Genomic DNA, 21230 nt, shown 5'->3' with positions numbered 1-21230 from the left:
AAAGATTGGTCATTTGTCTCTAGCTTTATAAATTAAACAAAGCATTTTCTTGGTATCAGTATCAGTTGGAAACTATATTTGGCCATAATATTACAATGTATTAATAACAACAGTGAATGAATAGACACCATTTGTAAGGTGGTTATGCTTCAGTAAATCAGCATTTCCAGTAGGCCAATGTCATTCACAACCTACTTTTGTATCTCTACTCCTATAACACAATCACTTTGAAGACAATCCCAAGAGTATTCATTCATTTTCTACCACTTGTTTCCGTTAGAGGTCGCACGCACATGCATGTCTTTGGACGGTGGGAGGGAGCTAGAGAAAACAGAGAGAATTTGTTTTATTTTTTTCAATAAATGAAAAACATTTCATGTTAGAGAGGATTTAGTTTGGCGGAACAGATCATTAACAATATAGTTATTATGGTTCATATATGTTCAATCTTAATTTTACAGTTCCACCTGCACATGCAAGGGTAATTTAACACAAGGAAATGCAGTTTCATTATAATCATGATTATGCATTCAGCAGTTTATTCAGAGCAAAAAAGAACAAAAGTACGCTGTCCCAGAAAATTTACACTGCCCACATCTAACTGTCTATTTAAAGCAGATGAAGACAATAAGTGGAACAACAAATAAGAGATTTTAGGAGAGGCCTACCTTTCTTGTGTGGTCCTGCATGTGTGGCGACCGAGCCATCCGTCACACACACTGTGTATCCTGTACATAGGTGTCATGACCTCCTGCAGAGCGCGAACCGCTTTAAATCTCATTTGTATGTCTTCAGTTAGAGTCTGCATGTTTTATATTAATGGGCCTCTTTGTATATTCCCCAGAATAACTAACAGCCTTTTCGCCACTCTAAATTAAATTGACTCACAGTTCTAGTGTATCCATACAATGATACTTGTACCACCAATCAGCAGGAAGTGTGCGTCACCAACATATTCAGCAGAGAGCTCAATATAAGAGCCAAAGTTTCCACCAGGGCGCATCTCAAGAGAGGAATCACTATGGGCTTTCCTGATACAGAATATTTGAATGTGGAGATTCAGTCGAAATATGAATAGTATATATGTATGAATATCAAACGTTTGAGCTACTTTACAGATCTGCTTTGAAAATAAACATGGGACATCTTGGATTAAAAAAAAAAAAAATCTTCCAATCGAATGGATTTCCACTATTAGTATCTGTAAGTGTCAAATGTGTGTTTACAGTAGGTTTCCCTGTTGTTACAGAGGGAATTGAATCCTCTCGTGAAAAGATATTGCACAATACAACAAACAAACAGAAAGAATGGACACATCTCTTGTGTGGCAACCAAACAGACACTGCTCCAGCAGATCAGGGCAAAAGCTACAGGGACACACTGTTTCCCTGGAGACCTCCTAGAATTAGTAACAGGATTTCACCTCAAATGCCATGTGCAATATTTCAACATTTTTATTTTCATTTTCAAAGATACAAAGGTACTGACCTTCAGATGGTATATTCAATTCTGCAGTGCTTAGTATTGATTTGAAGATTCAATGATTTTGTTAAAAACAGATGCATGTAAGCAAACATGAGCACCACAAACACAGTAAGAGCGTGTAAAGAGTCAGCGCATGTTTTTGTCTTCTGGCAACAATAGACATAAGATACTGTTCAAATGTTGAATAAATCCATATGTATTTGCACTTGAAAGAAAATAGCTCTGGTTATAGTTTGCTTACAGACAGTTTGATGAGGATGATTTGTATAGAGACTTAACTAAAATATTATTATGTGTCTAGAGCCAAAATGCAATGAGTAAAGTTATTATGAAAGGCAATTTTACAAACGTTTTCTCAGTTAAAGGTAGGGTATGTGCTGGCTTAGAAAAGGTAACACCATCACAACTCAGTCCGCTCTCTTATTGACGAATTATTTGAGAGCCAAAATAAAAAAAAATAAATAAATAACTTGACAATGATGTACAATGTCACAAATAAATCAACTTTAAAATGGTCATAAAATGCATATTATTTACTTCAAATTTTGGGACAGTAATTTTAATGATCTGGCTTTTAATTAACAATTTACCCTTACCCAATTTACCCTTACCTTTCATGTTTTAACTGGGCATTGCCTGTGAAACTCTGGGCACATAGTTAATCTGAGGTTCTAGTCCAGCACATTACCAGCTGATGCCAAAACTAAGCAGCGTGGATCATCCCAGAGTGATGATGAAGGCCCTGTACACTTCTCTGTAGGCATTTCGGAGCAGCACATAAGGAAAACAGCACTCCAACATGTCCTGACTCAAGAAGGGAGACTCTTCCACGAGCTGTGTGACAAGAACAAAGACATTTAAACAACCTGGTACAACAAAATACTTCTAAACATTAAATTGCTAGTAAAGATTTGACATTAGATGACTATCTAAGGGCTGTTTTTGTGTCTCCCTGCAAAAGATGATCATGGGAAGTGAAGAATCAGTTACATGGTTGTTCAAATAAATTGGTTAAAGGCCCACTCAGTCAATTTTCTAGTTATGGCTTTGCCTGGACTGCCCCCTGGACTGCCCTTTCTTACATTCATTTAATTACAACAGCATTGAAAGTTGGGTTAAAAATCCCTTAAAAACATAACTGAAAAATTATTTTGCAAAAACAGATATGTGCTGTTTGGAAAAATCTTTTGAAGGATTGCAATTTACTCTTGGTCATGTCATCATGCTTTCAGAAGCAGAATCTAATTTAACCCTAACCCAAGTTTCTATTATATTATGTTATTATTAAAAAAATATATTTTGAGATTGTAAATAAAATAATAATATTTTTTTTAAAAATCACAATGTGTAATATAAAAAGACTGTTACCATGTGTAAAAGCAAGTATACGGACTCTCGATTCTTGCTCTCCACCCGTTCCAAGTTCTGTCCAAGTTGAAGAAGAGTGGATGACGCCAGCTGCATTGCAATTTGAAAAGACATCAAAAAAGTTAAATGATTTGACAGTGGTGCATGCGACCTCAGCCAGGACAAAGGTCAGGAAGGTCTTGGGAAACCATTTCAACATAAATACAAAGTGCCCAAGAAATTGTTTATTTAAAACACTGGAATCCTGACAAAACAGTGACATAATTCAACGTATTCTAAGAGACTTGGCTCTCACCCACCAGGAGAAACTCTTTGAGGTGCTGCTCAATGTTCTTGCTCTGAACAGTAAACATGGCGGCTGACAGCTGGTTGATGGCCGTAGCTAAACAGTGGATGTTGTTGTTGTGCCCTGGCAAAAAACAAGACTTTCAGATGCTTTCAGTCACGTGTAAATGCAGATTCTGTGTCCATGTATCCAATAAATAGATACCATTTGAGCATACTCCTGGCAGCAGGGAAAAAGGCCAATACAAAAAACACAATCTGCAGCCACACACAAGGACTGGACTGACATTGTGACAGATACGGAAGAAGGAAAAAAATCACATTCAGACTTAATTTGGACTTTGGACAAGATTGGACCTTTTTCAGTTTAGTGTGTCATGTTTTTGTTTTCAGTGATTGTTTTGTGCCGCTTGTGTTCTTCTTCATATTGTTTAATCCTAACCTGGTCATGTTCTGTGTTTTATGTTCTTTATGTATTCTAAAAAACATTACATGCTGATCAAAAAGTTTGAGATATAATATACCTCTAGACACTACTCTCTGTGACACCTTGAGCTTTAATGGCAAGGCCTGTAGCCAAGAGAGGATGTTTTTACGATTCTGTGATTAATGATTGCTACCTAATGACTTTTTCCAAAGCTTTATAGGTATGTTGATTTCAAAATGGACTAGTGGAAAAATAAAAGAGAATAATCGCACCCTTTGTACTGATAGAAATCTAAACTCCCCTTAATGTTACAGTGAGGAAATGAAGGCAGGGGAACCACAAGCCAATAGCAACCGTACCAAACCACGTCAACCCAAACTTATCTGTAAAGAAAAATCTCACTAGAAAACATGGTTCCAATTAAGAAGGATACTGTGACTAAAACCACTTGAGTTAGGCTGGAAAGTTTGAGATGCAAAAGTGTTAATGAGCCTAATCTTAGGGTGGGGATTATTAATGACAGGGACAGGGTTTTGATGGTGGCTGTGGGCGGATTGTGAACACAGGTGAATGAAAGTGCACCTCCATGTTCCCGAGAGTAGCAGGAGTTAGGATCCAGGGCCAATGACGGTAGTGACATGGCGATGTAGACCAGCAGTAAACAGGACAGCTTATACTCCTCATCAATGGAGGTGTTGTCTTGGAAACAAACAAAATACTCCAATTAATACAAAAAGGGCAAAGAAACAGATTGGGAACATAATATTTTTATCTTATTATGTGCTCAATCTGTGTTCAAGCATTTGTCATACTTTCTACACTGTTCGAAACCCTGTTGTTGGCCTCTATTATAACAGTTTTTACCTGTCTGCATGCTGCTAATGGCTGCCACAAGAGCTGGATCAATATCACATGAAAATCCTGCAGCGGAGGCCAGTTCATACACGCTGAGAGTCGCCTGCAAAGTCAGGAAACAAAGTCTTGATTTAGGATGATTTTTATAGCGTTACTAAGACAGTATCAGTTCAGGAGGAACCGTTTATTTTACCAGTAAGTGACATTCCACTATGTTCTGGACCTAATTTTAGAACGAGGGTTGTGATCTTTCCTTATTTGTAATGCTTGTATGTTTGGCCTGTCTGGGCACACAGTTTCCACTGATGCGCTGCGTCTCTCAGAGGCAACAGCAGCTCTCTGACGTCTTAGGGGTTATCCAGGAGCGGGAGGTGGTACGTCCCCCATAGCTCACTCAGATGTAGGGCCAGACGCAAGTGAGGGGCGCGAGGGGGGTGAGGCAGCGCCAAAGAGAGATAAGGAATTTCATTTGGCTCGCGATATATGGCACTCAGGAAGGCCCAGGGACACTTTTAGAGAAATGGTTAAATCTTAAGTTGTGCAATTCAAGTTGCAAAAAAAAAAATGCATGTGTAAATGCATTACACTGAATTTTGGTGGCCCTGAAACATCACCATAAATCCAATGCTACAACATGGGGAAATATGCTGAAAAGATGATTAATGATGATTAATGCATAAACAACATTCCCCCCTCACTGAATGCCAATGCAACTTTCACATTCCTCTTCCATCCACTGGGAAACAGGCACAGAGTTCAAGGTCTTTACTATCTCACCAGGGGGCATATGTTATTCAGAGCGCGTGTTTGATGTGAGGCGCACAACATCTAAAAGAAAGTCCCCAGAAGTGGAGGAATAGAAATTCATGCCAAGTAATAAAAGTGTAAATGAAGGAAGCCAGGCGTGTCATTGAACCTGCATTAACTGTATTGAAGTGGAGGTACCTTAATGTCAGCTTCAGGGGCAAGGAAGTCTCTCAGGCCACCGATGGGCCCCACCAGATATGAACAGTGCTTCTCCAGAGTCTGTGTAAATATACGTGAATATACAATTTATTCTGAATATCACTACATCTTCACCTAAGAAAACACGTCTAAACCAGAACCAATCAAGAAGCAATCTGTCCCTCAACGAGCAGAACAAAAACAGGAACAATAGTGGAGTAGCTTTAAATAATAAATCATCATAACTATGTATGTAAAACATTTTTAAGATTTCTGTTCCAAGTAGTGTTACATTACATCTTTGAGACAGTCCTTCGCCATTGATCTGAAAGATAAGATCACGCCGATGATTGTCATCCTCTTCAGCATGTTTTCTCCACCTTTATTAGAAATTATAATTATTATCAGTTTTGCTTCAGTGCAATTTACAAATGTGATATAAAAAGAACAAAAAAGATTCTCCTCATTTGTAAAAAGTTTGCTGTAAATAGCAAATCTCCCCCACATCTGTCTCTCCACCTCACCTGTCAGTCTCCTCTTAAGGTTGGCCATCTCTTCAGGCTTGTCAGAATTGTTTCTCATCTGTACCAGGACGTCCATATTTTCAATCACCAGTTTCTGACAGAAGAGAACAAAGTCAATAAAAATCACCTTGATAAGTGGGAAATAGAGAGCGATCCAAGCTCCTGTGTCATTGAGATCAGAGCAGAGATTCTAACCAAAGGTGACTTTTTTATATTTTGATTATCCAGGACAAAGTGCCTTGTTATTAATAATCCTGGGCCCATTTTTTATGACAGCGAGCATTAATTTAAACATGTATATATACTCAGTCGAGATTGCATTTAGCGGCTCACAGTAAAAAAAAAAAAAATCAATGACAAATGACCATACTTGATAAGAAATGCAGTAAAACACTATCAAAATAGTTTTCTCTATACATTCATGGGTTTCAGAACTATACAAATATTACAACTACTATCATAGCAATTAGCAATTTAAAACAAAAATCTTCTGAATGGTGAAAAGTGCCCAAAATGTTGCTTGGAACAGGAAGCTGAACTCCATGGAAACTGACTTGAGAAGAAACAGACAAATTCCACACATTTTACCTTGATCTCACTGACTTGAGATGTGATGTGCCACATGAGGTTCTCACTCAGAAACTTCAGACCATAAGGGCCAATGAGCTCAGCCAGTGCCCTCAACTCTGTTTAAAGAAATAATGTTCTCAAATTACATTACACTCTTATATACAATTGACATTAGACCAAGTACTTTTCATAAGTGAAGTGTGATAGCCGTGCTATTGATACCAATTAATACTATAGACATACTATAACAATACTATACTATATAGTATAGTAACAACATACATTTGATACGATACAATGACTTTTGTATTAGATTAGTATTGAAACTCCTCCTAATTTGTTTGTGTTGCATATTGTAGTTTCCTTTTTTCTTTATTTAGTTGTTTGCTCTCTCTCTGTCAGCTTTCACTGCTTGTATACTATGTTATTATTATTTGTCTTCTACGTTGCTGAGTGTACTGCTCTCTGTAAACCTTGTCTTTATGTTAAAATAAAGATTATTCTTATTATTGATTTAAAAAACCTCAATAATTTACAATGTTTTTCACATAAGAATGATTGATAGGACAAAAACCATTGGTGACTCACAACAAGTAAATATAGGCAATTGTGAGGAGGCGTAGTGTGTGTATTAGTGTCTACAGAGATTAGAATGTGAATTTGTAATCTTTTTTATTTTTATCACAAGGCAGTGCACTGTTCCTACGATACAGCGGAGGTGTACTTTCAGGCTCTGCGGAGGATGAATACACGTAAGAGAGGCTGGAATAGCTTTTTCAAACAGGAAGTGTTTTAAGTTTCCATCAGGTCAACACTGTCAGAGCTGTGTAAAACAGGTAGTATTATTCATTTTTACATCAATAAGCTTTGCTAGTTTCGTGACTCTTTGCAGGAGAAGCACAGGCGCAACTTGTTCTGACAATGAGCGATTATGATTGTGGCACAAAGTTAATTAAGGGTGATATCACACTTGTCCTTGTTGGGTCCTAGTTTGAGCCCAGTTCAGTCCGTATGTAGACACTGTTCTAGTCCTGGATTAGTCTTGGTCTAGTCCAGGATTAGTTCCAGTTTAATCCCAAATTTGATGTGTATGTGCAAGTATGAATGCAAACTTAATTTACTGGTACAGAGGCGTGAATTCCTTATTTGATTAAGAAACAGGTTTTAAAATCTCTCCCCAAGGTAATCCAAACTAAAAACGACATGATGCTTTTACAGCTCAATGGTATTGTTATTCCACTGAGATGCAAGCAGGATTCTGGGCCTGATTAAGATGCGTCTCGTGTAGTAGTCTGACCTGAAATGTCTGAGAACTCCTCCGCCTTGAAACTGGGCTCATTGTCCATGGTCTGGTTGACAAAGCAGTGCATTGTGGGACAGTGGACGATAAAGGAGTTGCTTGCCTGGCGCAGCAAACTCTCCAGGTACCTTTGAGGCAGATTCAAAACAAACCCTGCAGCTTTAGATACAAACAATATGGAAGAAAGGAAAGGATAGACTTTGTTGATTCAAAACTCAATGTTATCCAACTTTAAACAGACAAAGTCGAACATAATTTTCTGTGTCAATATGTTATACCCAACAAGAGATTCAATAATGTTGTCAATAAGTCAGTCAGGGCTAAAGGGTAAAGGTTTCTAAGAGTACTTTTGACATTTTATAGCCCAATAAATGCAGAGGAGTATTGTGTCAGACAGAAAATAACAGTGTATTAGTGTATTTTGTTAACATTACCTACATATATGTGAGCACAAAGACTTATGGCGTCTGAGCCTGTACAGGAAAGGATGTTATGGCCTTTGTTTTTGTTGTACTACATGTGTGCTGCCTATGGACTGCGTAAGTGTCCGAAATATAGCTTATGCTGATGATGAGTCCACATTCACATACCAGTTTGTGTATAAGGTTGTGATGGTCTGTCCACCGTGGGAGTCCAGAGGCTGGGTTTGCTGCAACAGAACACTCTTAACCATGCGAGTGACATCCACATTGACGTAGCTGCCCAGGCCTTGCAAGGTGGCAGTGTAGGCCTTTATGTCGGCCAGGAGATCAGACGGACGCGCTATTTCTTGTGTGGCCTGGCTGAAATTAGCCATTCTCACGATGATCCTGGAGGGAAAAGAAAAGTTTGACCAACGTCTCACTTATCAATGACCTGGAGTGGATTTGAGCTGGACAGATGGCACTTTAAAATGGGTTCAACGAGGCATACAGCACAGTGACTGCCCCGGGCCTTAACTTAATTTGTTGGCTTTCCTACACTTCCGCAATCTTGTATTCCGTTTAAACAATTACTTCTGTAAAGAGAGAATTAAGTTTACTAAAGTGTGCTAAATTTAGGGTGACAGAAGAGATAATCATCAGCCATGGCAGGGACACTGAGCAGAACATATGCAATAAGAGTTTCCCGAGAATCAAGACTTTAGACTACACGCTAAAGCCTCAAACGACACTCAGCAAAACGTGCATGTCACATTTCTTTTTTGGTTTTGGAACATGGTGCTACACAAACTTGCATATGCTCCATTACTCTGATGGAGCCGAGATTTGATTTTGATTTTGAAGACAAGAACAGCTGAGTAGATGCTATACTGACAGCAGACAGCTAGTTCTGGTCATGTCACGTCACTCAAGAAAAGGGACTTTTTTATAGTTATATAGAATTGTATACTTTATATAATTTTATACCGACTAAGGCCAGATGATCCGTGTCATTCATATAAATCTTAGAAATAAAAAGTTGTCCGTTATGAGCTGAATAATTTGCATGTACAATATTTCTGTCATTTGGCCATCCATCAAACCATCCGATTAGGGCACATTTCATATATTAAGGACATGGAACTGATGAATACCATCATCAGTATCTGAGCATATTCAGCTGTATAATTAGCTTCTTATAATCAGCAATAATTATGCCAGCCTAAGATGATGAATAGAAAATATCCAAATAAAAAATATACATACGTGTAATGCACGTTACATTTAGCTAGTTCTTAGTGTGACTGAATAAAAGTCAGTTAAACTTTAGATCCTAAATTCTACCACTGCACTCACACACATTTAACTACAGTAAAATTGTGCTCTGTTCACTCAGCGTACTCAGCCAGGCGCGTCTCCAGATGAGAAAGCAGGAACTCAGTGGGAACCGCAATGTGCTCAAAGACGATAAGGTCCGAGCTGAGGCTGTAGGTCGAGCACAGCTCTGTCAGCATCAGGTGCATCTTGTCCAAACTGTTAAGAAGATATGACATGAATGAATAAACAGATCTATATTAGGAGTTTCTATTCTAATGGACCAACACCATCTTTTCATAACAATGTCCTATGTTTGGTTGTTTTTTCATGTGCTTTTACTTCTTAGTACTGTAAGTATGTACAGTACTTTGGGCACTCTGTAGTTGTTGATGTGATATATAAATACACTTATACTTGACCTTGACCTTTTCTCATACATCAATGTTTCCTTTCATTAACATCCTGGCGGTTACAAAATGCAGGTTTAGGTTTTAAGACAATAATGCTATAACACTAAATATGCTAAATATGATTTATTCAGGGAGACTCTGATGGTGATGGATTTCATTCCTAAGTCCCCTAGTTTTGTGCATATACAAGTCTATGTCTATTAATACATAATGCAACGCTGCAGTAGATGGGAGAAAAATTATTCCGAAGACGTCAGCAGAGATCTTCTAATGTGAACAGCTTCTGTCTTAAAACATTGAATTGCAGTGACTCAGTGATGTAGACTCAAATGTACGCTGCAGTAAACTGCAGGTAAACGTACCATTATGATATTCTTGGTATTTAAAAAAGCACATTGTTTTGGCTTGAGTAGAACATAAGGGTTATCAGGTACCGCACAGACGCAGCACATTCGGACAAAAAGGGACTCATTATTGGAATAGCCTTTCTCTGACAATAAGATAATATCCAACACTGTCAACATTCAAACATTCAATTTGCTATTTGCTGTGATCTGTCAAATTCACACGGCAATTTACATGTGCTCATTGATATGCATTGTCCCTATGAAATGTATGAATAAAAGTTGTTGTTTTTTAATTAGCAAGCCATATTGCTGCATTTATATATAATATACATAATATGTATATTATATTTTACAAAACTATTTTCAAAGTGTGCATCTATGAAACAATTGTAGATGATTTAAAGTGTCAAATATTCTAGTACTTTTGGAGGCAATTTGTGGATTTTTACCCCCAGTGCTCCTACATGTGTCATAATAATACATTTGTTATACTTCATTCAAAAGTTGAATTCACTGTATAGTGAATGATGTCATCCAGCCAGACATTGTATGTAATGTATTTTAAATAATGACTGACTTGGTGACAACTGCGCGGTCTTTCCTGAGGCTTTCTGCCCCCGGTTTCTCCTTCTGCACTTCTCCCTTCTTTGACACAGTCTTTTTGTGTTTCCGGTAGCGAGCTGCACTGACAGTCTCAGCACAATGCTTAGGCAGTAACTATTGAAAAAAGAAAGAGGAAGTGAGATTTGGAGAAGGACGTTAAATGCAAAAAAAACAGCAAGAATGAAGAAAAGAGGAAATTTCACAGCCACTTAGCAAGAATCCAGTTAAAACATTAACTATTTAATCTAATTTTACTTAAGGGATTAGAGAAACAACACTGAATTAATCTACTCTAAGACAGACTTTATTTCAAAAGTGAACTCTTGCCTGAAGCTAATCCAAGTTGCGACTGCCATAATTACATTCAGATCGAGGAGCAGAGATTCCATGCTGGCAGATAATGAGATTTTACCTGGTCATGGAGCCGACATTGCTCAGCACAAATATCTAGGATGACACTGCTGGTCTGTTTGGCTATCTGCTCCAGGAAAGTCACACACAGACGCAGACTCCTCTTCTCTACGGCCTCTGACTGGAAATACAAGTACTACATTCAGTGTGTTGACAGGAATACTAGTAATCAACATTGTTTCAGCACTACTTTGATAGTGTAATAATAATTCATCTTTTCACATGTTTCCTATTAAAGGGGAAACATTATGCAAAATCATCCTTTATGAATGTTTAGACATGTCATCTTTTGTTCAATCTTCGTTATTTAGATTGATTCATGCATGCTTGAGTAATCTTGTAGTGCTCTGCATTTGAGGCTTGGGTGCTCAGAAAATGTCTGTTTTCACCTACCCCCTCCTACCCACTTCCTCTACCCACATGTATATTATAAAATGTTACACTTTGGGTCACACACGTAATGTTCAGGAATTTTGTGTAACCGTGTTTTTTAACCAATAAAACCAAGTCAATGAAAATCCACTGCTTGCTACAGCAAAATGCCACAATGAAGAGGCTTATCAATTATTTTCAATTCTGTAGTTTTGAAATTAAGTCAGAGGTCCCATTTCTATTACTAAGCCTACATTTTGCAGTTTATAATTAACGAAATGTAAAATAATTATCTAAATATGATGTAATTTATTACTAAGAATTAGAGGGAAAAAAAAGCATAAAATATCTCCTTTAATGATCAAAATTTAAGAGAGCTTACCCAAATTTTCCAGAAATTTCCCCATGTGTGGACAAATAAAGGCATATCTTATCTTAAGCAACGCATTTGTTGAAGCAATATCATTCCAATTGTTTTTTTCCCCCCACTTTGCATTTTTATTCTAACGCAAAAGCTGCATATGAGAAAAACACCCATAGTTGCCATGATTACATGTAAGAATATGTAACCGATCCCTCCTTTCTAATCTGAGAGCGTTCAAACCGCACGTGACTGTAGCCTGACCTCTTCTGGACAGAGCGGGTGTCCACAGAGGCTGAAGTGAGAGCAGGTGGACGGGAACGACATCAGGAAACGCTTCATCTCGTCGCTGCTCTGACTGAACATCTTCTCAAACACACAAGGGTAGAAACTGAAAGGAAAAAGGGACAAATTGATTTTCCTCTTTAAGCTTAAAACAAAAGCTAAGGAAGCACTGACCAAAGTATGGACAAGTCAGAGGTTTCATGGAGCGTTTCTTCAATGTTGTCAACCATCTTTGTATGAAACTGGATCACATTCATCACTGCTGCAAGGTTTGGGTACTCCTTGATGGGAAGGTTAGCCTTGTTGACACTGGCATATGCCTACAACGAATAATATATTACCTACCATCTATAAACATGAATAAATGCATAATACAATAGTAAAAACCTGTAATCTCAACCAATCCAATCTCAGTGGCTGCAAATCAAATTCCTCCCTGTTTTCCACTGCCGGGTGAATCCGATCGATCAATTAAATGTATAAATGATTGTAAAAGCTTGTATATGGTGGTTACCTTGTTTTATGGAAAGAGCTGACAAAGTTGAGACAAAGGAACTCATAAGGACCGACTCTTCTTCAGGACACACATACATGTTCTTGGAAAGAAAGAATAAACAAAGATCCATTTGTTGTAAGATTCGACAGGAAATACGTTAAAATCATTGTCCTTCTTGGGCTAAAGGTCATCTAACATATAACATCATGTGCCTTTATGTATTTCACACACTGAATGTTTCTGTCAGATGCCCCTCCTAGACTCAACCCTTCCACTTATCCAGGCTTGGGAGTTAGGGACAATTGTGTGTCATATGTACATTATGTGTTGGCCCTGTGACAAGTTGGCTACTGTCCAGGGTGTACCCCGCCTAAGGCCCAAAGTCACTGGGATAGGCTCCAGTCACCCGCGACCCCCAAAGGGAACAAGCGGTAGAAAATGAATGAATGAATGTATATTATGTAATATCTAAAATAAATCTATTTTTCTTCATTGACTTTCTTCAATGCGATGGCATTTACGATTTGTGTTTCAAATGTAGGATTGTGTTAATGTTCACATCACGTCCAGGAGAACATTTCAGAGACAGAAATATGAACCGCTAAACTAATAGAAGAATTCCATGCTTTTCAGAGCATGTTTGCGAAGGTCTAAACTACAGGGTTATAGCTGCTTTTAAGACAGGATATTTTGCTGTTTGCAGATTAAATTATGTTACTTGAATAATTGCTGTTCCAATAAATTGTAATTTCGATTCAATTGCAATACATCTTGCACCATAATTGAACAAATGCAACATAAATAAATGGCATACAGTTGAACATTACAGGAAAAGAAAACATTTCAAAGAAGAAAAGCAGGTGGCAGACCTCCCACCAGAACAGTTACATGGTGCACCTATATATTTAAATACATGTTTGCTCTTTTACGTCTGGGCACACACACCTGTATAGTATCGTTCAGAACCAGAGCGTCAAACTGAGCCAAATACTGAACATGATATCTCTGGACGACACGGCTGTGCTTTGTCATCAGGTCTCGCAGTTTCTCCATGTAAAAGAGCAGCTCAGCCATTTGACTGCAAGACAAAGGGTACAAGAAGAATGTATGTTTACACCCATTACCATGTAACCATAGGATTAACTATTATAAGCCTGTTTTACTTGTCAACATAGTCCTCGGGCATCTTAATCTTTGGCATATTTTCTGAATGCCTGACAAGCCACTGAACTTCATCTCTGGAGAAGGACAGAGCCATGTAGACGAACAGGGCCTAGAATTTTAATTACAAAGAATAAGGTATGAGCACATTTCAGCAGTGACAGGAGAAAATCCCACAACATTGAAACTCAAGGTCTCTCAGTCGAAGCTTCCCAGGAGCAGGCGTCTTTTTAGGGGTTATAATGAATAATTTATGTTTCCGCAGCGCTGCATGTTATGGTTAAGACTGCATTACCTTGGGTCCCAGTAAACCAGGTTCATCTTCCAGAACATTATATAACTCCTTCAAAGCTTCTCTCAGAAAGTGTCTCTTCTCTCTGTGCATGGCCCCACTGGATACAACAACAATAACACACATATACTCATAAACCTATTACTTTTCATCAGGCTTTTAAAGTGAGACAATTCAAGACTCACCTGTTTACAAGGACGTGTTCACGGCACTCCTTAATGTCTGCAATACGCTTGTTATACCTGAAAAGAGAGATGAAAGATCAAAGCAGTTGTTTAGGAAAGAGTGTGCACAATCAAATTTAAAACATAGCAATATGGTGAAAATCAGGCTGATTTAAATCTTTTAAATCTCCTGGAGGAGGTCCGCCACCTGCCTGTCTCCCTGGAGCTGATATGGCTTTGCCTGGAAAGTTCCACAATATAGCATCAATCTTAAAAGTCTTGAGCTACCCAATAGTCGAATCCCACTTCAGGCTGCACTGTCCAGTCTAAAAAGCCTATGGGCAATAAAACCTTAAACCCCCTTTTTTTTTAGCAATATAAACAAGTGTAATTGTAAAAGACATATACATTATAGATGACATAGCCTGCCCAGGGACAACAGATGGAAATTAGCTTTGGCTAAATCTGGGGTAAAACATGATGTGTTTACACATGGTGCTAAAAAACTAGTTGATTTTGCATGATACTTTGGCATACCAAGTGTAGGGCGTAAATAAGAGAGGACCAGTTATGATGCTGTTTAATGTGAGGAGTCAACCCGAGGGGGCGGGAACACAGATGACTCAGGTGTACATCAAAAATCCCTTAAAATACTATTTTATATTTATTGACCTTTATTTAACCAGGAAAGTCCCACTGAGTTTAGCAACTCTTTTTCAAGGAAGTCCTCCCCAGAGGGGAGGAGCCTATTGTACATGTTTTTAGTGTTAGGGGAAACTGGAGCACCCAGAGGAAACCTACGCAGACACAAGGAGAACATGCAAACTCCATACAGAAAGGACCAGGACCTTCTTACTGTGAGGCGAGAGTACTAGCTGCTGCGCCATCCAATATATATATATATATATATATATATATATATATATATATATATATATATATATATGCCCCCTTTAATGCAATGCAGTGGAAAATTCCAGACAAAGCAATAAAATCTCCATTAAAACAAGCAAAAACATTACAAAGTGCGAGTGCCTAAATGTTTGTTTATCTTCATCTGCACTGTTGAATCTGGCCAATAGAGAGCAGCCTCTGGCCCCTATATTCAGATGTGCTACAGCTTATGAGCCGAAAATAGATAATTAGAGCATTGAATGGGTATTGAGTATTTTCCGCAGGCTTAACTCTGTAGCTCTACTTTTTAGTTCCTTTCTTTACCCCTTTATGTTGTCAAAGAGATCCTCAGAGACTTTGTGGATGTTGAGCATCTCGTCCCTGGTGAGTGTGAGGTAAAGGCCGCTGCGCAGAGCCATCTTCCACAGCTCCAGAGCAGGTGAGTGAGCATTCAGGCTGCTGTGACACAACAGGAAGCCAACTGCACACACACACACACACACACGCACGCACGCACACACACACACACACACACACACACACAGATGTAGCCAATATAAGATATTAATATTTAGATATAAAGATAGGTAGGCCTTTAAGATTAAAAAGTAAGGACATAATAGGAATCATATCATCATCACTGTTCAAAATCATAATATATTGTGATTGACCTGAACATGTGTCATTCATCCTCATAACCATGTGCAATACTGACATAATCAGGTGCAATACTCTGACATAATGTCAATCATCCTGGTGCAATATTCTCTGTCCATATAACAGCTGTAAATAATTATGTCATTATTGTTATAATTATTTCTATTAAGAGTAAAAGAGTTTTTCTACAAGAGTGTTTTTTATAAGTTATCTGTTTTTTATTATTTTACTTCTGTACCTACTCTGTGTTGCAACAGTGGAATTTTCCCATTGTGGGACAAATAAAGGCTTATTTGGTCTACTTACTAATAATCCACCTCTCCATCACTTCCACTGATAGATATTCACATGTCACCTACAAAACAATGCATTCAGAAAAAACACACAAGAATCAATGCTAGAACTCAAATAAGAGGAAAACAAACAAAAACATTTTAATATTGTATTTCTATTAAGGGAAAGAAGATCTAAGTGAGACGTGTCGCAATGTTTACAATGTTCTGCTCGTGCCTTTTCTTTTCAGAACAAACACACTCAGCCATGTCAGAGTGTGTGTAAGTGGAGACACCTCACCGTGTCGCAGCAGGCTGGGTCCAACATGGCCGCGGGGGCACTGAGCAGGCTGAGGAGGTGGGCACTGCGCCACTGCTCCGCTGGCAGGTTCCTGCGAGGATACAACGCGCCCAGAGACAGCAGGGCCGTTGTCACTGACTGGAGCAGGAAGAAAAACACAGCCGTCAAAAATATAGTGTTGTCTCATTTCAGATATGCCTGAATTTTAATCCTGGGGCTGTTTCGGGTAGACTACCTGTTTTGTTTGAGTCAAAAGTCTAACGGGCAATTGTTCTGGTGTATATACTTTAACTGAACTTGACAGTTTTAATACTTATGTTGATGAAGTATACAACTTTTGCCACCAAATGTTTCCAAAAGTACATCAATCAATCAAGTGTGTGTATTTTGATGTCAGTTTTTACTCTTGTGTGAGGGCCAAACTCTTCCGTGAGTTTCTTCCAAGGATGTTCATATTCCACAAGCATCTGTCCAAGTCGTGGGTATGAAGGGTCACTGCAAGGCACAAGGAGCGGTGATCATGAAAACGTTGTCATAAATACAGCGCACTAACGTGACCGTACCAGACTGCACCTTGCTCCGTTGGTCATCTCGTGAGCGCAGTTGAACATCCCCACCAGGGCTTTCTTGTCATCAATGCGAGACAGCGTGATGATGACAGAGGTGTAGGTGGTGATCAGGTCCAAGTAGCTTTTAGTGAAGTCAAAATTGATGGCCTTACAAAAAGAGGAAATACCAGAGAGAATGGTTTGGTGTGTAACACTTGCACTTGAGTCTTATATAAAAATCTATTTATTTTTATCTTTATTATTTTTTCCCCTCCATCCCTTGTTGGGAAATGGGAGGTTTTGTCTATGGGAGTTTTTGTTTATAGGAGATCTTCTACTGAGAGTGTTTTTCAAACTTCCTACAAGTGATCTGTTCTTTTCTTCTGTATCTGCCTCTGTATCTACCTACGTTGCATCAATGAAATTTCCCCATGTGGGACAATAAAGGAATATCTTATCTTATCTTATTTAATGGGCACCTATGTAAATGATTTATTTTTAAATGTAATTAGCATATAACTTTACTATATTTTATTGCATCTTGATATAGTGTGGTATGGCTGTTGATGCGTCAGTGGGTCATAGACAGATATGCCTTTAAACCAAAGCTGTTGTAAAAAAAATTATTACGATCAGGTGCTAAAATGTAGTTTGAAACTTTACTGCAAATAATGGAATATACAAGAGATTTAGCTGGTCAAACAAAGACCTTTTTAAAATCAGTTTAGTCTCATCACAGGAAACGAAGATCAGTTATGTAAGAGACATTCATAATGCATCAAATGTATTTTTTGCTTACTGCACTGAGATGAAACAGCATCATAGAGAGAGAGAAGAGAGCATTGATGTATAATGCAGAATAGAAGCAGCAGATGGTATAAGCAGATGTGTTGTTGATGTTGTTGTTGTCTATCACAGCTTTAATTTTTGTTACCTCTTTTCCAAATACTCACAATATCAAAGAAGCACTGACAGGCATCTATTGTGTTGAGCAGCTCATAAACATGGTCCTGGATGAACGATATAGAATCATTGAGATATAAGAGGCTTTATACATTTTTCCTCGCTTTATTAACTGTATACAGCAACAAAAATATTATAACTCATAACTGTGATGTCTGCGAGTGACCTCAATCATTGAACTATGGAAATATCTTTGGAGTAATATAGCTAACTGCACTGACTTAACTTCCCTTGATATTTGTAGTTAAATCAAATTTCAAAATGAAAATAAACCACTCTATATGTAAATTTGTTCTGAAAGTGCAAATCAAGGTGATGCAGCCCTAAAGTGAAAGAGGAAATATCTGTATACATTGGATGGCTCATTGTGTACTTCGGTTATTCATGTAGGAGCAAGGCAACCGTGAAAGTTGCACACACAAATATTGGACATGCAAATTGAAAAAAGACAGAATCACCCTGAACTCTATGACATCGAGGAAGGAGTCGTAGTAGGTGGACGTGGCTGAGAGCACTTCAGACTTCTGGCGCTGGATAGAGGTCAGACTTTGCTGCATTCAAATACATGTTTTTAATTCACTCGTAGACAACATTTGCTAATTATTTAATGCAAACTTACAACACTTCCTCTGAAGTCAATGTTCGGGAATTTCTTGTTAATGTGTTTGATGGCTGACTCCATGGCTTTATCAGACAGGACGGATGGCCGTAGTTTGGGGTCGGTACATGTCTGACATAAAAAGACAATTAGCTGTAGCTTATTGATAGCCACAATGAACCGGTCATAGAGTAATTGTGTCGTTTTTTTATGTCTAATGCGTTTTGTCACAATATTGGGCCTGGAGGTAGCTTGTGTTTTACTTAGTGACACACTGTTTTTAATATGGCTGAGGTTTGACCTACAGACCCTTTATTTGGACAGTTGTATCCCCTTACTGCTGTACAGCAATACAGTAAACTAGGGCTGGGCGATAGGACAATAATCATGTCCCCCTGAGGGGAACAACCACCACTGGTGACATAATTTGGTGAAAAATAAGAAGCAAAACATTGGTTAAGCATTTTTTTTGCTCTGCAAATATGCCAATCCAGTACTGAACTAGACTTAAACTAAGATAAAACTAGTACCAACCAAGTCAGACCTAGGTCTAACCTAGAATTAAACCAGGTCTAAACCAGAATTAAACAATAATCAAATATTTGGAACATGATAAGACAGGATAGGCTTTATAACATCCAAATCTTAACCCCAGTGTGCTGAAGAGCTTCATTATGTCGACATAAATATGATGCACGTGATGAGTGTGAAGTATTACACTGAATCCTCCTCCTTCATTTCATAACCACATCTAAGGTGGCCCTGATCCAGCAGCCTCTCTCACAGCGTGTCAATATCTTCAAAGTGAGAACTGTGCTTTATTAACATCGGATATGGTTCCAACTACTTGAAGTGCTAAATTGTTTAAAAAGTTTATAAATCCAAACATTAAGTGTTTTTTGTTTGTTTTTCCTTCATTGTTTTCTGTTACACTTCATATATTGATGTCATTTATGCTTCATCAAACATTTGACACACAGTTATAGCCTTACTGAAATTTGACAAGATTGTGAGCTAAAACTGACTTCCTGTTCTCGCTTCCTTTTTGCAGAACGATGCAGTGACAAAAGCTTCTCAAACCGAAGTCAAGGATTTCAATAATGAATACTTTTCATAGACCAGAAATATCGCTCCTGTTACATATTCAAAATAAATTCCATCCCTGTAAAAAGAGTAAAGTTTCAAAATGTAAGTTAAAAGAAGCAAAATGTTAGATCCTTCTTCAAGTCTCATACTCATGTTAACTTCCTGTGAGCCTCACCTTCTTAATGTAGTTCATGCGTATGAGGACTCCACTGCCCCGCTCATTCAAGAGGGTCAACTTCTCAGCCAGTTTCTGCTGGTAGTCCATCATTTTGGTCTCAAAGCACCTGCAACTCCGTGAGGGCCTAGGTCTCCTTGTGAGGCTGCAGAAGCACCACAGCCTCTCCCAGGTCTGGGTCACATGGGGCTCATATAGGGAAGTATCATAGACTTGTAAATCCTTCACTCTCTCTTTAGCTGTACAGTACATCGCACTAATCAGCATTTCTGAACTGACATATTTAGGGTAATGCAATTTACTGTATTGCAAACTAAGAAAAGTTGATCTGTTATTTTCTCAGATGTAGACTTAACTGTTCTTGTTTTTAATTTGGCCATTTTAGGCTAAATTGTTATTGTCAATTTGGCAAAGCACAATTAAATGTATAGTAAAAAATATGAAATTAACTTTATTTGGCAGTTAAGGAGGCAGCGCACAGGGCTGGTGACCGCTACAAAGAAGCGTAGTATGGACTTAGCAGGGAGGTATAAAGAGCTAGATCACAGTGCGTGAAAAATGCGTCTGAAGCAGCAGTTCTCTGACAAAAACCCGCCACTGTGTGAAGTGGGCTCCGGCATTTCACTAACTACAAGCCCTAAGCCCCCCAAGCTGCAGACGACCGAAAACTGGACGAGGAGCTTAACACCACTCGCCACTCCCCTCAGGCAAGAGGCTACGGTCCATCAAGACCAGAACCTCCCACCATAAGAACAGTTTCTTTCCCTCTGCCGTTGGACTCATGAACATTTAACACCTGCCACTTTAACAATTATTCAACCAATACTATCCACACACTGTCTGCCATATTTATGTGTGAAGGAGAGGTTTTGCAGGTCTGTCCTTCTTGCTGCTACAATAAACACTGTTAGCCCTGAACATGTGTCATTCAGCTTCAGAATCATGTGCAATACTGTCAAAATCCTGTGCAATACTGTGACAGAAGGTCAACCATCCTGGTGCAATATTTTCTGTCCATAAAACAGCTGTAAATAAGAGTGTTATTTTTATCAAGAGTACAAGAGCCAATATAAGACCCAATTATCTCTGGTGAGTTCAAGTTTTTTTCTGTTTTTTTATTATTACACTTCTGTGCCTAATCTGTTTCTGTGTCTAAGATGTGTTGGAACACTGGAATTTCCCCATTGTTGGACAAATAAAGGTTATCTTATTTCCGTGCATCTGTAATGTTTGTGTAAATATCTGTACATACCGAGACAAGTATTTTTTTTTTACTTGTTTTATTAGTACATTCTTAACCATTATTTGCCCTTACTTGACTCTATAAATGTTGCTATTATTATTTTATTATTCATTG

At 38.3% G+C, this 21230-nt stretch overlaps 1 protein-coding gene across 1 annotated transcript; it reads right to left on the bottom strand.

The window, feature by feature from the left end:
* Positions 1 to 1502: 1502 nt before the first annotated feature.
* On the bottom strand, positions 1503 to 20031 carry nckap1l (NCK associated protein 1 like). Its single transcript, XM_072452052.1, has 31 exons — positions 19874 to 20031; positions 18634 to 18744; positions 18473 to 18565; positions 18005 to 18061; positions 17077 to 17219; positions 16908 to 16998; positions 16504 to 16641; positions 16237 to 16285; positions 15598 to 15754; positions 14401 to 14457; positions 14219 to 14315; positions 13926 to 14035; positions 13708 to 13840; positions 12781 to 12862; positions 12654 to 12712; positions 12441 to 12586; positions 12246 to 12372; positions 11250 to 11369; positions 10812 to 10951; positions 9562 to 9693; positions 8350 to 8568; positions 7757 to 7887; positions 6478 to 6575; positions 5890 to 5983; positions 5663 to 5745; positions 5366 to 5446; positions 4430 to 4523; positions 4148 to 4264; positions 3153 to 3262; positions 2854 to 2943; positions 1503 to 2319 (listed from the first exon to the last, which is right to left on the bottom strand). Exons 1-31 carry the CDS (start codon positions 19964 to 19966, stop codon positions 2203 to 2205), a joined length of 3369 nt encoding a protein of 1122 aa, XP_072308153.1. The 5' UTR covers positions 19967 to 20031; the 3' UTR covers positions 1503 to 2202.
* Between the last annotated feature and the right edge of the window lie 1199 nt (positions 20032 to 21230).

The sequence above is a fragment of the Eucyclogobius newberryi genome, unplaced genomic scaffold (genome assembly GCF_026437365.1).
Source record: "Eucyclogobius newberryi isolate DKJ021-1_F unplaced genomic scaffold, fEucNew1.0.hap1 SCAF_19, whole genome shotgun sequence".
Classification (NCBI taxonomy): domain Eukaryota; kingdom Metazoa; phylum Chordata; class Actinopteri; order Gobiiformes; family Gobiidae; genus Eucyclogobius; species Eucyclogobius newberryi.
Note: the sequence above shows the minus strand (reverse complement) of the source record. Positions and strands in the feature narration are given on the sequence as shown.